This window comes from Vitis riparia, chromosome 15 (assembly GCF_004353265.1).
Source record: "Vitis riparia cultivar Riparia Gloire de Montpellier isolate 1030 chromosome 15, EGFV_Vit.rip_1.0, whole genome shotgun sequence".
NCBI lineage: Eukaryota > Viridiplantae > Streptophyta > Magnoliopsida > Vitales > Vitaceae > Vitis > Vitis riparia.
In genome coordinates, this window is record NC_048445.1 from 21,437,345 (window position 1) to 21,453,122 (window position 15,778).

The 15,778-nt window shown below is 38.7% G+C and overlaps 1 protein-coding gene across 1 annotated transcript in view; it reads right to left on the bottom strand.

Annotated features, from left to right (window-relative positions):
- The window catches only part of LOC117932215 (sodium/hydrogen exchanger 6-like), a 41,276-nt gene that overhangs the window by 23,254 nt on the left and 2,244 nt on the right, over positions 1–15,778 (bottom strand). The window contains exons 7-18 of the mRNA XM_034853334.1: positions 13,609–13,671; positions 13,467–13,486; positions 13,289–13,386; positions 3,921–3,949; positions 3,787–3,818; positions 3,642–3,689; positions 3,498–3,558; positions 3,317–3,414; positions 3,142–3,217; positions 3,023–3,042; positions 2,702–2,799; positions 2,470–2,579 (exon numbers count right to left, since the gene is read on the bottom strand). Of these exons, the coding sequence (XP_034709225.1) occupies positions 2,470–2,579; positions 2,702–2,799; positions 3,023–3,042; positions 3,142–3,217; positions 3,317–3,414; positions 3,498–3,558; positions 3,642–3,689; positions 3,787–3,818; positions 3,921–3,949; positions 13,289–13,386; positions 13,467–13,486; positions 13,609–13,671 (753 nt within the window). The remainder of the gene's footprint in view (positions 1–2,469; positions 2,580–2,701; positions 2,800–3,022; positions 3,043–3,141; positions 3,218–3,316; positions 3,415–3,497; positions 3,559–3,641; positions 3,690–3,786; positions 3,819–3,920; positions 3,950–13,288; positions 13,387–13,466; positions 13,487–13,608; positions 13,672–15,778) is intronic.

The following is a 15,778-nucleotide window of genomic DNA, read 5'->3' on the forward strand; positions in this document are numbered from 1 at the left end:
ATCTGTTCACGATTCACTGGTCAAATCGGTGATTGAACCACAATTGAACCGGTGACATCATAAATATAATATATATATATAAAATTAAAAATTTAGTAATATTTCATTTTTATATTTGATATATCAAATTAAATGATAAAAGTAAATATAAATATATTTTTAGAGAGCCTAATTTTTAAGCCCATTTATACCCATTTTTAGAGAGTCCATTTAAACCCTCCATTTTCACACTTCATCTCCACTATCCATTCAAAAATGAACTTGTATTTGTAGTCTATCAAATACAAGGTCTCGAGTTTTAATCATAAGTTATTTTCTATCACTTGATGTTGAACATTCCAGTTAATCAAAATGAGAGCTTCAGCGAGGCTCCATTTAGTTCTGCCTGGGAAAAAAGAATAATAAAAAATAAATGAAAAAAAGTTCATTTATTGCTTAGGAGCAATGTTTTTAGAATCAGACCGATCATTGAATTGAAAAAGTTATTGGTTCACGATTCACTGGTTGGATATATGGTTGAACCACAATCGAACAAGTGACATCATAAGTATATAATTTATATATTATTAAAATTAAAAATATTTATAAGAAATTAAACATATATATATATATATATATAATATTAAAAAATTTAATAATATTTCATTTTTATATTTGATATATCAAATTAGATAATAAAGATAAATATAAATATATTTTTAGAGAGCCCAATTTTTAGGCCCATTTATACCCATTTTTAGAGAGTCCATTTGGAACCTCCATTTTCACACTTCATCTCCACTATCTCCCACCAACCACACCTCCCACTTTCTCTTCTTCTTCTTCTTCTTCTTCTTAAACACACACACACACACACACATATATATATATATATGATATTTCATTTTTATATCTCTTCACATTACCAGCCGCACCTCCCCACCTTTCTTTCCCTCTCTCTCTCTCACCATACCCATGCCTACCTTCACCACTGGCCACCTCACCGCCAGCAACAGCTCCCATTTCATTTTTATATCTCTTCCCACTACCAGCTGCAGCTCCCCCCTCCCCCCTCCTCTCCTTTTCTTTCCCTTTCCCTCTCATTATACCCATGCCTACCCTCACCATTGGCCACCTTGCCACCAGCCCTCCCCCTTTCTTTCCCTCTCCCTCTCACTATACCCACGCCTACCCTCAACACTGGCCACCTCGTCGCCAGCCCTCCCCTTTCTTTCCCTCTCCCTCTCACTATACCCACGCCCACCCTCCCCACTGGCCACCTCGCCGCTAGTCCTCTCTCTCTCTCTCTCTCTCTCCCTCCCTCCCTCCCTCCCTCCCTTCCTCCCTCCCTCCAATGAACCATTTAGTTCACTAAGAACCGACCAGTTCACTCAGTTCATTGGTTCAACCACCAATTGTAACGGTTCAAGGCTGAATCAATAGGTCATCGGCTCAAAAGGGCGAATCAGATCAGAAAGGTCACCAGCCGATGGTCGGACCGGCCACCCCAGTCCAGTTTTTAAACATTGCTTAAGAGAGTTTGTCCTATCAAGTCGTCTCCATATGTGTTTAGATAACTTAAAACTCCAAGTGGCATTATACCTTACAAGATTTCCATGCAAACCTGATACACTTTGGGACTCAGATTTCCAATATTTCCATTTGGAAAGTTCTTGGATTGTGTCAAGAGCATTGGTGTTGGTGGCAGCAGGAAGATGAGGTAGGGGTTGTGGAGGTGGAAGTGGTGGGTTGCAGTGAACTGCATCCATTAGTGTCCCGACTCCTTGGAAATTTGGGTAAAAGTTGGTGTTCTGGTAGATTTTTCTAAGGGGAAAAGAAAATCCATGATTACTTTTAATCTGAGAAACCTTTATTATAGAAATCTACAAGTAAATAGAAAGCCACAAAGATAATACTATATGATGAAAAAAGAGCAAAGGAGAAACACAAGCTTTACAAAGCAAGGAACATAAATCATAACACTGGAGAAACAATTCCAAATTTCCAAATAGCTAATGAATTGTTTATATTGCCCATTTTATAAACCTAATACAAAGGAGTGGAATATTTTATGACCAGATTGCTGGCAGACATACACATCATGCATATCTAATATCCATTACCTCGAATTAACCCTCACATTCACTCACATATGTAATAATAGATCTAAATTGGAAAACACAGCAACCAGGCTGCATCCTGTTAAGCCACCAATATGACCCAAAATCGTAAGTTCATACATAACAGGCAAAAAATGTATACCAGCCTAACCATCCCTTAGTACAACAAATCATTGATGACAGAGAAATAGATGGGGAATGATAGGGAGATGCAAACTCAAGGCCTCTAGTAAACCGGAGCTCTGATACTATGTTAACACATCAATCTGACCAAAAACTAAATCTAGTAAAGGTAATGGATGAACAATATATACCAAGCTAACACCTGCTAAAGGATTTCAATTAAAAGGACATCAACTGGGTTGCTTACCGTCAAAACAACTATTGCTGTGGTTGCAGTGAATATTGTCTGGCCATGCCCTTCTGGGAGATCATGAACAGATTGTAGAGCAAGGGCAAAAGCCATAGCTCCTCGAAGACCTAGTCATGTACATCATGCATGATTATTCTATAATATTTCTTAAAAAAAAATTAAGAAAAAACAAAACACAACAGAAAAAGAGAAAACAAAGAAACTGGAAATATTCTTCTTATCTTCTTACCACTGTACCAGAGCGCCTTTTGATGCTTTAAAGGTATTTGTCGATGAGCAGGCCGAATCAAATTGACCATATATGCGCAAGAAAAGACATTTGCCGCCCTTCATGAAACAATTACACAAACTGGTTAAAGGTTTTCATGCAATAATCTTCCAATCACAATGCCCACATGCTCTCACCAATCAACACAATATGAGTAATTGTTGATATGCATTAAAATGACCAAAAATATGAAAAGTACAAGATAGGTAAACACTGTATAATGTTGTAAATGGTGATATCACAGTTAAGGATACATAAGTTTAGGCAACAAGCCATACATACCTTGCAACTATGATAAACAGCTGGAGCAATAATGGAGCAAGTTAAGGACAACAGGCAATTTCAATAGACAAAGAACTGAAACCACTAATTTAATTCTCACAGTGATGACACAAGGATACAATTGAGAAAAAGATGAATCCAACATGAGACCAACTATGTTGTTCCATGGCAATATCAAAGCCCATGTATATAAATCTGCAGATCAAAAAAAAAAAATTCAAGAAGGTATAGGAGATTTTATAAAGAAATGCTAAGTTCAATCACTTAATATAAGAAAATTAAATGTTCCCTTACACAAATGTCTCTGCTAATGATGATATCAAATGAAAAAATGCAGAAACAAATCGCTGAGAATTTTCCGACAAATTTGAGAATGTGTAATGCTTCATAACCTGGAAAGTTAACCCCAGATTTCTTTAACAGCCTCAACTAAGAATAGGTGATCTGACAATCAAAATAATTGATATCCACTTACAATCCCAGTGAACAATATTGACACAATTCCAGATAGACCCAGACCTTCTGCTAACATATACCTAAAAAAAGATTTCTACATTAAACTGTTGCATGAGTCAAGAACATTCATAGAACAAGAAAGAATGGCCTGGGAGATTCTTACGAGAAATATGGAAAAAGAACAAATAGACAGCACTCCAAGTTCAGAAGACTGAGCAAAGAATGGGTAAAGTTTTACCATCAGGACCTTTCCAGATAAATTGTGAATTACAATTTAGCAAAAGGAAAAACAGATATGCAATACTCACTTGTCAATGTCCAATCCTGCATACTTAAAAAGGTTCTGGAGGTTAAGGTTTCACATTACATTCCAATAGCTAAAAGGTAATCGCTAAGTTTAGATGGTTGATATAGAAGACTGGTAATTGATTAAAAAGGATATCAAAGCAGCAGTAAATCCAACTCCAACACCTGTACAGCCATAAATAATGCATTGTTAAAAACAGTGAGAGGAAAACAAAAACCTAGGAATAGATGGCAACAAGAAAACATCTAAGGAAATAAAGAAGTGTCTCAAATTCTTATTTGGTATATATGTTCCTTTTGGTAAAAGATTATTATATAGATTATTTTATGTATTGGTATTTCCTTGTAAAATTATTTTCCTTCTAGAATAAAGAAAGCTGTTAGTAATACTTGTAGAAATATTATAGGTCATGAGAGAGAAAAGTGATGGAGACAAGTGTCAGTCACCTTTAAAAGTTTATCAAAGGCACAAAGGAGTGGGCTCCAAGGCCCAAACTTTAATTTGGCGCTCTATGGACGATAATGGGCTTAGTTGGGATCTTATATAATGCGATATGGATTTAGCCTGGACAGTACTTTCCAGAAATCAATTTATGGGCCTGGTCAATGGTCATAAGTTATTATTTTTAGTTATTACTATTATCATTTTCCAAGAGTCTTTAATGCGGTCTAGTAGTCAGTCCAAGTTTTTATTATTTTCAAGTTGCATTATTACTATGTGACTAGTTCCAAGGAGTTATAAGTCCCTAGAAAAAGTTCTATATGGTAGTTGATCAATCTTTTGAAAAGAATCAATGAATGAATGATAAAATTTCCAGCAGCAAATATTTTCTTTGTGTGATACGAAGAGCACTTGGGTGTGAAGCCTAAAGGTTTCTAGGAATGGTTTTTTTTATAAGAAGGTATCTAGGAATGATTTCTAGAGTTCTTTCAATGACTCCAATACTCTCCTTACATTTTATTTCGTGTCCAATATCAATTTTGGTATCAAAGGGAGGGTGACATCATGGCTACACGATCTGGAAGGAGTTTTAGAGGAAGACTAATTGATAGCTGGTGTGATGAGATACTGATTTAGATGGTGGATCAGCTTGATAGTCTCCACATTTGGCTAAGTAAAGTTGAGACACGAATATCTCAACCCACAATCAGTCATCACATGTTGAGCAAGAGGAAACATTTCAAGCTAGCAACCAAGAAAATGTAGAGGAGCAAGAGGCAATTTAAGCACCACAATACCCTATGTTTGAATGGGCTAGAGGGTTGCTTGAAAGAAGATGCGAAGCTCGTGACGCTGTTGGAGATACCACAAAGAAAGTGAGAATGGAGGCTCCTAATTTCGAAGTTACTCAATTTGTTGATTGGCTAGCTACAATTGAAGAGTGCTTCAATTGGTATGACATGATTGTAATAGGCCTCCCATACGTTATGTGTTTACTAGAAAAGGGAAGAAGAGTGTACTGCCACCTTACTAAGGCTAGGTCACAATCTGGATACGGGCTAAGGGGGGTTTTAATAGGAAAAATAAGGGAATTAGGGGGCTGGATATTGTGTGGATATGGTAGGAGAGTGATAGCGTCTCAAATCGCTATCTGAGTATCAGTTAGGTCTCTTGTTTCTTGAAATTCTTGAAATTCTATAATAAATCTCCATTAGATACCTATCAATTTGGTATCAAAGCATCGATCCAGATGGCTCAAAAAAAGAATGAAGGTCGGGTGGATCTTCTAGAGAAGGAAGTTGGAGAAATCAAAAAGGGGATGTAGCGCTTACCAAGAATGGAAAAGGCGGTGATGGACCTTGCCTAGAACATAGTGCGAGTTCTGCAGTCACTGGAAGAGACACAAAAGGTGGTGACGGCATTGTCAGCAGGGCGGGTTACGACAACTATTGTGCAATGAGAAGACCATGCAAGATGGATCCCTGGAGTTGGGGAACCCAGTGGGGGGTGGACGGCGTCGGATGAGACTAGGCGAGGCGGAAACGGGGAATGGCGTGGCGGCCAACGGGTGGAGATGCCTGTATTTATGGGAGAAAACCCGGACGGCTGGATCTTTTGAGCCAATCGATACTTCGCAACGTACGGACTCACGGAAGAGGAGAAATTAGTTGCCGCCGCGATGAGTTTAGATGGGGACGCATTCTCTTGGTACCAGTGGATTGATTTGAGGGAGGCGTTTGGGAGTTGGGAAAACTTGAAGAGGTGGTTGTTGCTTCACTTTCGTTCGACTCAAGAAGGGAGCCTTTGTGAGCAATTCCTGGCAGTGCGACAACGAGGTTCAATGGCAGAATACCGGCGGGAATTCGAGATTCTAGCGACTCCCCTGAAAGGGATTTCGGAGGAGGTAATGGAAAGCACGTTTATGAATGGGCTGCTTCCTGAGATCCGGGCTGAGCTACGTCTACTGCAACCATATGGGGCAGGGCCACTTGATGGAAATGGCCCAACGAGTCGAAGATAGGAATTTAACCATGAGGTCGGCCCATGAACCAAAGGACCCAAAGAGCACCAAAATACTGTCATCTGCAAATCAAGGTGATTGGAAGATTGGGAAGAATTTTCAGACTAAGGCAGTGGTTGTTAGCGAGAAGACAATGAACCAACAGCATGAGATTCCAATAAAGAGACTGACGAAATCGGAGCTTCAAGGCCGTAGAGAGAAGGGGCTCTGTTTTAAGTGTGATGAAAAGTTCTCACCTAGTCATCGCTATAAGAAAGAATTAAGGGTTTTATTGGTGCACGAAGACGAGGAGGAGGAGGATAATCAATTTGACAGCAGAGCAACCGAAGAACCTTCACTAGTCGAGCTGAAAGACGCTGTGGAATTATCTCTAAATTCCGTGGTAGGTTTAACTACGTCGGGGACGATGAAGATCAAAGGAACGATCAGGTCAAAAGAGGTAATCATCCTTGTAGACAATGGGGCTACCCACAATTTTTTATCCCTTGAGTTGGTTCAACAATTAGCACTACCATTGACTACAACAACCAGTTACGGGGTGATGATGGGAACCGGGATATCCATAAAAGGAAAGGGCATTTGTAGGGGGGTTTGTATTTCGATGCAGGGGCTCACTGTAGTGGAAGACTTTCTTCCACTTGAATTAGGCAACACTGATGTAATTCTCGAAATGCCTTGGTTGGGGACTTTAGGAGACGTGAAAGTAAACTGGAAGATGCTAACAATGAAGATCAGAATGGGGAGTGATAGTGCTAAAGGGAGACCCGAGCCTTAGTTGGACTGAAGTGTCTCTTAAGGCAATGGCTAGAGCACTGCAGCACCATAGCCAAGGGGTATGGGTGGAACTCTGTCAGACTTCCACCACTACAGATTTGAGTGAAGAAGTACAAGAGGTTCCGAAAACAGTCAAAGAAATGTTAGCTCAACATTAGCGAGTTTTTGGGTCAATAACAAGGTTACCACCAAGTCGTGATATTGACCATGCCATTCAATTAATTCTAGGAGCATCTCCGATTAACGTTCGTCCCTACCGGTATCCACATATTCTAAAGAATGAAATAGAGAGATTAGTGCAAGAGATGCTGGAGGCAGGAATTGTTCGGCCTAGCTTAAGCCCATTTTCTAGGTTAAAAAAAAAGATGGAAAATGGAGGTGTTATATGGATTACCGTGCTCTCAACAAAGTTATAGTCCCAGATCAATTTCCCATTCCGGTGATCGATGAGTTACTCGACGAACTTCATGGTGTGACCATTTTTTCCAACTAGACCTCAAATCGGGCTACCACCAAATTCGAGTCCGACAACAAGATATCCACAAAACAGCATTTCGCACCCATGAAGGTCACTACGAGTTCTTGGTGATGCCTTTTGGGCTAACCAATGCACCAACGACTTTCCAATCATTAATGAACAATATATTTCGGCCACACCTTGGGAAATTTTTGCTCGTATTTTTTTATGACATATTGGTTTATAGCAAGGACTTGAAGGAGCATTATGATCATTTGCAAAGTGTGTTGTCCATTCTGGCGAACCACCAACTGCACGTCAATGGAAAGAAATGTCTCTTTGCTAAACCACAGCTAGAATACTTGGGCCATTTGGTTTCTGCCAAGGGGGTTGCTGTTGATCCCAATAAGATTTCAGCCATGGTAGAGTAGCCCACACCCATATCCATTAAAGAATTACGAGGATTTCTAGGATTGACTGGATACCACCGTCGATTTGTCAAGGGATATGGAGCTATTTCTTGGCCCTCACTCAGCAACTCAAAAAAGATGCTTTTAATTGGAACCCAGAGGCTAAAGCGGCCTTCCGAAAATTGAAAACAACTATGACAACAATTCTTGTTTTGGCTTTGCCCAAATTCAGTCAACCTTTCATTGTAGAGACGGATGCCTCGGGGTATGGTTTGGATGCCATTTTGATGCAAAGTCATAGACCAGTAGTTTATTTCAGCCAAGTCCTCTCAGCAAGGGAGCGACAAAAGTCCATATATGAAAGAGAGTTAATGACTATTGTCTTAACAGTTCAAAAGTGGCGTCACCACCTGCTTGGTCGCCACTTTATTGTGCAAACAGATCAAAGTAGTTTGAAGTTTCTACTAGAGCAAAGAGTGGTGAATGAGTGATACCAAAAGTGGGTTGCGAAACTGTTGGGGTATGATTTTGAAATTCAGTTTCGGCCTAGACTGGAGAATAAAGCAGTTGATGCCTTATCTCGCATCCCCATTTCTATGGAGTTGGCTGCCCTCATGATTCCCAATCGCTTAGACACGTCGTTGATCAATTCACAAGTTAAAGCTGACCCACACCTTGCTAAGATTCAGCAAAGGCTGTTGGTTGATCCGGATGCTTATCCTCGGTATTCTTTGGACCATAGCATTCTCCTCTACAAGGGGTGCCTAGTTCTTCCCAAGGCCTCACCCCTTGTTCTTTAAGAGGGCCATGCTAGTGTGATTGGAGGGCATTCCGGGTTCTCGAGAACTTGCAAACAACTCACACGAGATTTTTTTTGGGTTGGCATGAAGAACGACATCAAAGAGTTTGTGGAAAAATGTCTAGTATGTCAATAAAATAAGGCCTTAACTTTGTCACCTGCTGGGTTACTACAACCATTGCCTACAGAAAAAATATGGGATGATGTGACGCTAGACTTTATTGAGGGGCTTCCTAAGTCTGAGGGTTATAACTCCATTTTAGTTGTTGTGGATTGGTTGAGCAAATATGCTCACTTCTCACTGCTCAAGCATCCTTTCACAACTCAAACAGTAGTTGTTGTCTTTGTTCGGGATGTTGTCAAATTACATGGAATTCCCCGTTCAATTGTTAGTGATCGTGACAAAGTATTTCTTAGTCGATTTTGGATAGAGCTATTTCGGTTGCAAGGTACTTCTCTCTGCCATAGTACCGCATATTATCCTCAAATGGATGGACAAACAAAAGTGGTCAACCATTGTGTGGAGACATACCTTCGATGTTTTTCATATAACAAGCCCAGACGTTGGTCTACATGGCTCCCATGGGCAAAATACTGGTATAATACCACATTCCACTCCTCCACTAACATGACACCATTTTGAGCAATTTACGGGCAAGACCCACCACCATTGCTACGTTATGGATCAGATTCCACCTTTGTTCTAGCAGTGGATCAGTTATTGCAAGAGCGTGATCTAATTTTAAATGAACTGAAGGATCATCTCTGCTGTGCACAATCCAAAATGAAGTCATCTGCAGATGCACATCATCGTGCAATTCAATTTGAAATTGGGGATTTTGTCTATATAAAACTTCGTCCATATGGACTTCTTTCCCTTGCCAAGCGACCCAATGAGAAGCTCTCCCCACAACATTTTGGTCCTTACAAGGTGGTGCAGCAAATTGGTCCAGTGGTGTACAAGTTGGAGCTTCCTTCTTCGACAACTATTCATCTAGTGTTTCATGTTTCACAGCTTAAACGGGCTCTTGGTTCTACTGATTTATGTCAGCCACTTTCCCCTGTTCTTGCTGATGATTTGGAATGGTGGGTGGAGCCTGATCAAGTCTTAAATATTCGTCAGTCTCCCAATAACAATCAGCTTGATATTGAAGTACTTATTCAGTGGAAAGGACTTCCTCAATTTGAAGCTTCTTGGGAATCAGCTGACACAATTAAAGAACATTTTCCTGACTTCCACCTTGAGGACAAGGTGTCTCTCATTGAGAGGGGTAATGATAGGCCACCCATACGTTATGTGTATACTAGAAAAGGGAAGAAGAGTGTACTGCCACCTGGCAGTTAGTTGTAACAGCCTTACTAAGGCTAGGTCACAATCTGGATACGGCGCGGGGGGAGGGGGGTGGGTTTAATAGGAAAAATGAGGGAATTAGGGGGTTAGATATTGTGTGGATATGGTAGGAGAGTGATAGCCTCTCGAATCGCTATCTGAGTATCAGTTAGGTATCTTGTTTCTTGAAATTCTATAATAAATCTCCATTAGATACCTATCAGATTGATGATCGAAGAGTATTGCTAAAATGAAACTTGTGAGCTTAGCCAAAGTTTGGTGAACAGGTGTTGAAGGAGACATTAGAAGGATGGGGTCAGCACCAATCGACACATGGCAAGAGATGGAGGCTAAGCTTCAGGAGAAATACATGCATACAAATTACAATGATAAGCTATGTGACCAATTCATTAATTTAAGGCAGAACAACATGCTTGTTGCTAAGTATATGAACAAGTTTGATGAGTTAAAAACAAGGAGTCTAATAATAGAAGACCCTCAACAAATACTTACAAGATTCAAAGTTGGACTAAGACCTAAAATCAAGCGGGAGTTGTTGCGTCAGCCATTATATAACTTGGAACATACTATTTGAGTTACATTAGACATAGAGGAATATGTGGGATATTCATTCAACAAGAAGTTGGGAGTTATGACTATGGAATCTACACATAAGAAGCTCCATGACACAAATCGCAGTATGAGGCCAAGATCACCTCATCTATTCAACCCACCTACAAGGTCTAAACCATCTTCTTCTCAAATGGTTGATCCAAAGAGTAAGGGTATAAAATGAGCATTTATGGGACACATCCTAATGGATGGGATATCAACATGTTGGTTAGATGGTCACATAGACGCCCCTGAAAGCCTATTACACAAGTTTTTCAGGATTTGTCCCCATACGTTCGTCAGGTGGTGGGGAATGGGGAGAGAATCTGATTCTAGGAAAATCTATAATGGGGATATCAACCTTTATGTTCACAATTTTCAGGTCTATATGCAGTTATCTCAATGAAAAATCTCACCGTCTCAGCTATTCTTGGTAATTCCCATCCTTCTCTTGGAATTTTAACTTCCGTCACAATCTCACTGATATAGAAATTGAACTTCTTGAAAGACTTATGTCTTCACTTAATTCAGTGCACTTGGCTCCTTTTGTAGTTAATTCAAAAGCTTGGTATTTATACTCCTCAAATTAATTCACAATAAAATCTTTTTTCGTGGCCTTATCCAATTTCTCAAATTCAATCCCATTCCCCAAGCCAAATTTCTCAGAAAATCAAAAATCCCCTCAAAGGTCAAGGCCTTTTCTTGGTCAATTGTACATAGGAAGGTCAACACCAATGACATGCTATAATTGAGAAGACCCTACAAATCTCTTTGTTCTCATTGGTACATTTTATGAAATGGAGATGGAGAATCGATTAACCACCTTTTTCGACATTGCACATTCACCTTAGGGCTATGGCATAAGCTTTTCACTATAACAAGGATTGATTGGGTTCCACCTAGAAGTATTGGAGATGTGTTGATTATTTCATCTAAAGGATTAGGGACTTCAATCAAAGGAAAGACTCTTTGAAAAATCGCTAGCCTCACCTTACTGTGGTTGGTCTGGCAAAAGAGAAATGTTAGGATTTTTAAGGAAAAGTGAAGACCGGATGAAATATTATGGGATTTACTTCATTTTTACTCCTCACTATAGGCCTCTTGTACTATCACTTTTAGAGGAGTTCCACTTAATGTTTTACAACTTAGTTGGCTTCGATTTATGATTCAAAAGGGGGTGGATAACAATGAGAGGAGATGAGCCCAAATGTTGAGATCGTTTGTGTTTTTTGAGGTTTGAGATAATTGGTGGTTACCTTTGTGTATGGTTTTCTGTTTAGTAGGGGAGTTTAGTTTCACTTTGATCAGGTTTTGTTTTTGTGGGAAGGACCTCTCATCCTTCTTATGTACTCTTATTATTATCAATATATATCGTTTCTTATAAAAATAAAAAAAAAGGGTAAGGGTATCAAATGTTTCAAGCGTCAAGAACCTAGTCATATGGCATACAATTGTCCAAAGAAGAACTTGCATATTGGGTTGGAACATGAAGAAGAACCAAAACTACAAAAGGATGAGCAAAATGAAAACTCATTTCCCAATAGGCTTCTTTTTTCAGAAGTTACTCCATTAGATGTAACTTAAAGGATCTCAAATCTTTGCCCATTTTAGAGGAAAGTGTTATGGTTCAAGAGACCTTTCCATGAAGACAAGACTCAGCTGGTAGGTGCTCTCACTTCCATATGAGAGGTCTTAAAATCTGGGGCTTCCCCATGCAGGGTTCTAGGGGGAGGGAATGTGTATCCTTGGTTTTCCTACAAAGGAGGGGGGAAGAGTGGATAGCATGTTTCCACTTTATCTATCTATTTATTAAATAAACCTTCTTTTTCCCCCACAAATCTCCCATTCAAAATCAGGATTAGATTTTTGAACCAAAAAATCTTAAAGCACTCTCCTCTTTCTAATAAATCACAATGCTTGGACATATCGAAACAAGACCTTTATAAGGCCAACATTAAAAGTTTTCTGAGAAACAAAAAAGCCCTGTTTGGACCAACCTTTCAGAAGCCAAAAACCCTTTTCTAAGCTCAATAAGAGCTTCCATATCTTTTTGACTAATTTTGTTCAAAGAGCTTATGACAGAAAAAAGAACTTAATATGAGAGCCAAGACAATGTTATTTCTTGTAGAAACTCTATTTTGGCTTATGCAAAAAGTTTTTTCATGTTTAGTATAATGTTTATAATACTAATACTGCCCCTTAAAAATTGTGACTTTGGTTTCAACTTCCAGCTAAATGCAAAAACAAGACACTATCCAAAACAACACCAAAGAATGAAATCCCCACCTCTATAGCATCTTCAGCTCCTTAGCCTTTTTAGTTGATCTCTTTTAAAAGCATATGTATATACAAGTTATCACCAAGTCCTCACCTTCATTCCTATAAGGATAACCGAGTTTTATACCCATCCCATCTAAGCATACGTTTTGGCATAAACCCCTTCTAAAGGGGGTGAATCAACCCTTAACCTCCACCCAAAGGTCCCCTAAGCCCTAAGTAGATAAGAAAATTAAGATCTTAATCCACCTCTGTCAAAATCAACCCTATATTAGGAAATGGCACCCATCAACTAAACAAAATTTCTGTTCCCTTCACCATAAGTAAGAAACAAATAAGTTCAAAACAGATAGAAGCACACAAAGAAGATTGTAAACATTTACCTGATGACATTGAACCAACAAAAGTCTCAAGAAACTTGACAATGACCATAAAGAAGTTTTGTTCAGATGGCACATGGCTTTTAATTAATGAAATCGTCCTGCATAGCAATGCAATTTCTTGTGACTAAAATTCCCACATTTTAATTACTAGAGGATACATGCAAGTTAATTTACGAACCTGTACAAGGAAATTGCCATCTTCCAATTGCACATCATACAAAAAGTAAATCACCCAGTAAGTGTTTTCCATCTTTAAGCAGAAGTTATACTCAAGATCCACTCGGGAATATAATTTAAAAAAAAAAACATTAAAAACTCACTGCATCATTCAAAACAGATTCTCCAAAAACCAAGGCATAAAGGTTCGTGTCGGTACCAAGTTCCTGCAAATGAAAGCCATTTCAAGTAAATGTTACCCTTAGATTGGAGGAAGGCAAAAATTTGCAAGAGGCTAAATGGAATATATATTCTCTTATAATACGCACCCAGTAAAAGCAATCCAAGCAAGAATACAAGCTCATGTAAGTGGGCTCGATGTAGGACAACCCTAAGATGGTTGCCTACACTCAAAAGTAGGTGGGCTAGGGTTTCTATTTTAGGTTTAAGGAAAGGAACAAGAAATAAAGTTCCTCGTAGAGAAAAAGATAAAATAAAATAAAATAAAAAGTAGAGAGAAAGAAGAAATGAAGAGAAAAAGATAGAAACCTTAAAGTCTCACCAAAGCCTTCTAGGAGTCTCACCTAGAAGAAAAATCAATGAAGTCTCACCATTAAGGATTGCAGCACTTGCAATGGAAAAAATCATAATATTATTAATATCAATCGATTCATTCATTACTTTGATTTACATTAATTAGTCTTATTTATAGACTTCTCTAAGACATCCAAAGTCTATTAAGATTCTAATAACCTATTATGACTCTAATTCTAATTATCTTATAACCAAATTAACTAATCCTAATTTGACTCCAAACAAATACTAATCCTAATTTAATTCCAATTAATACTAATTCTAATTAAATTCCAACTAATATTAATCCTAATTTAATTCCAAGTAATACTAATTTCACTCTAATTGCAACTAATACAAATTCCCTTTCTTGATGTGTATCTTAGAGATTCATCCTCATCAAGGCTGCCACAGAAAAAACATATGTTCAAGTGAACAAGACAAATTAACCAGCATGTAAGTGGCCAATATGATAATTGCCAAAATGATGGTCCATATTCCATGCACAGGAAATGGGGGGGAAACAAAAGCATATGACAAAAAAAAAAAAGTGTTAGTTGTTTCTATGACTTAAAAGAATTTGGCAACAATTAATGCTACAGGTTCAGGTCAGGTTAAGTATTTGATACAAACAGTTAGAAGGCATCCTAGATCTATTGATAGCTAGGAAATCATTTTTGTTGTTAAACGTGAAAAATATTATACACGTTCTTGTTTTTTGCAATAGGAATAATTAGGAGGTGAGAATGCCAAGTGAACATTGTCATAGCACCATCAGTACATGTATGTGTATGTGTGTGTTATCAGAAACTGAGAAACATTATGAAAGAGAGAAAGGAAAAAAGAGTAAAAGGCAAGATGAGATATCCTTCACATATATGAAGATCAAGCACATTTAGTAGGGGAAGCCAACTGCCCTCGAATCCAAAGAGATCAGGCCGAGAGGAACAACTGCAAACGCTTTGGTCATCGAATCCCATAGGAAGCTTAGGAAGGTAATTTCTCTCAGCACAGTTAAAGTTCTCCAGCTCCCCTCAAAAAACCTGACATTCCTTTCTAACCCAATGATATAAAGTAGCCAACATTGCACCATATCACAACATTCTACCTTTGTCACCCTAATAAAACCCTTAGAGAAATAACCATAATGCTATGGGCCTTTCTTGGAGCAAAACACTGGATCTGCCATAAAGAAGACAAGCTGTCAACCACAGGGCAGTGAAGAAAGACATGGTCCATAGATTCCCCACTCTCCCCACAAAGGAAGCATGCATCTGACAAATTACAATGTAAGCTCAGAGTCTGAAATAAATCATTTTAGTACGCACTCTCCTGCAACCAATATCCATTTAACTGATTTGATTTTATAGGGAACTTTAAAACACCAAATCAATTTGGCTGGCAGGAAGGCAAATGGAATCTTCAACCTTCAAAGTTAATTCCCTTATTTCCATTTCTGAAAAAGTTGCAATCCCTCCCTCTCCTTGTCCTGAAAACCAACATTCTCTAGAGCATTTGCTTTGCAAACTTCCACATTCCCTATAACCCCCCTTGTTCCAGATTTTCAAACCCTTGTTGAGAGCTTTCAGCTTAGCAGCTAGGATAAAGATGGATGAGCCCCTTACCTCATAACTATCCCTCCACTGTTTCTCCAAACATCTGAACCCATCTGCCTTCAACCACATATCCTCAAAACTTAAATGAACTCTACCCTTATTCCTCCCTCCGCGATCCAAGGGAATTAGGGAATGATTAGATGTC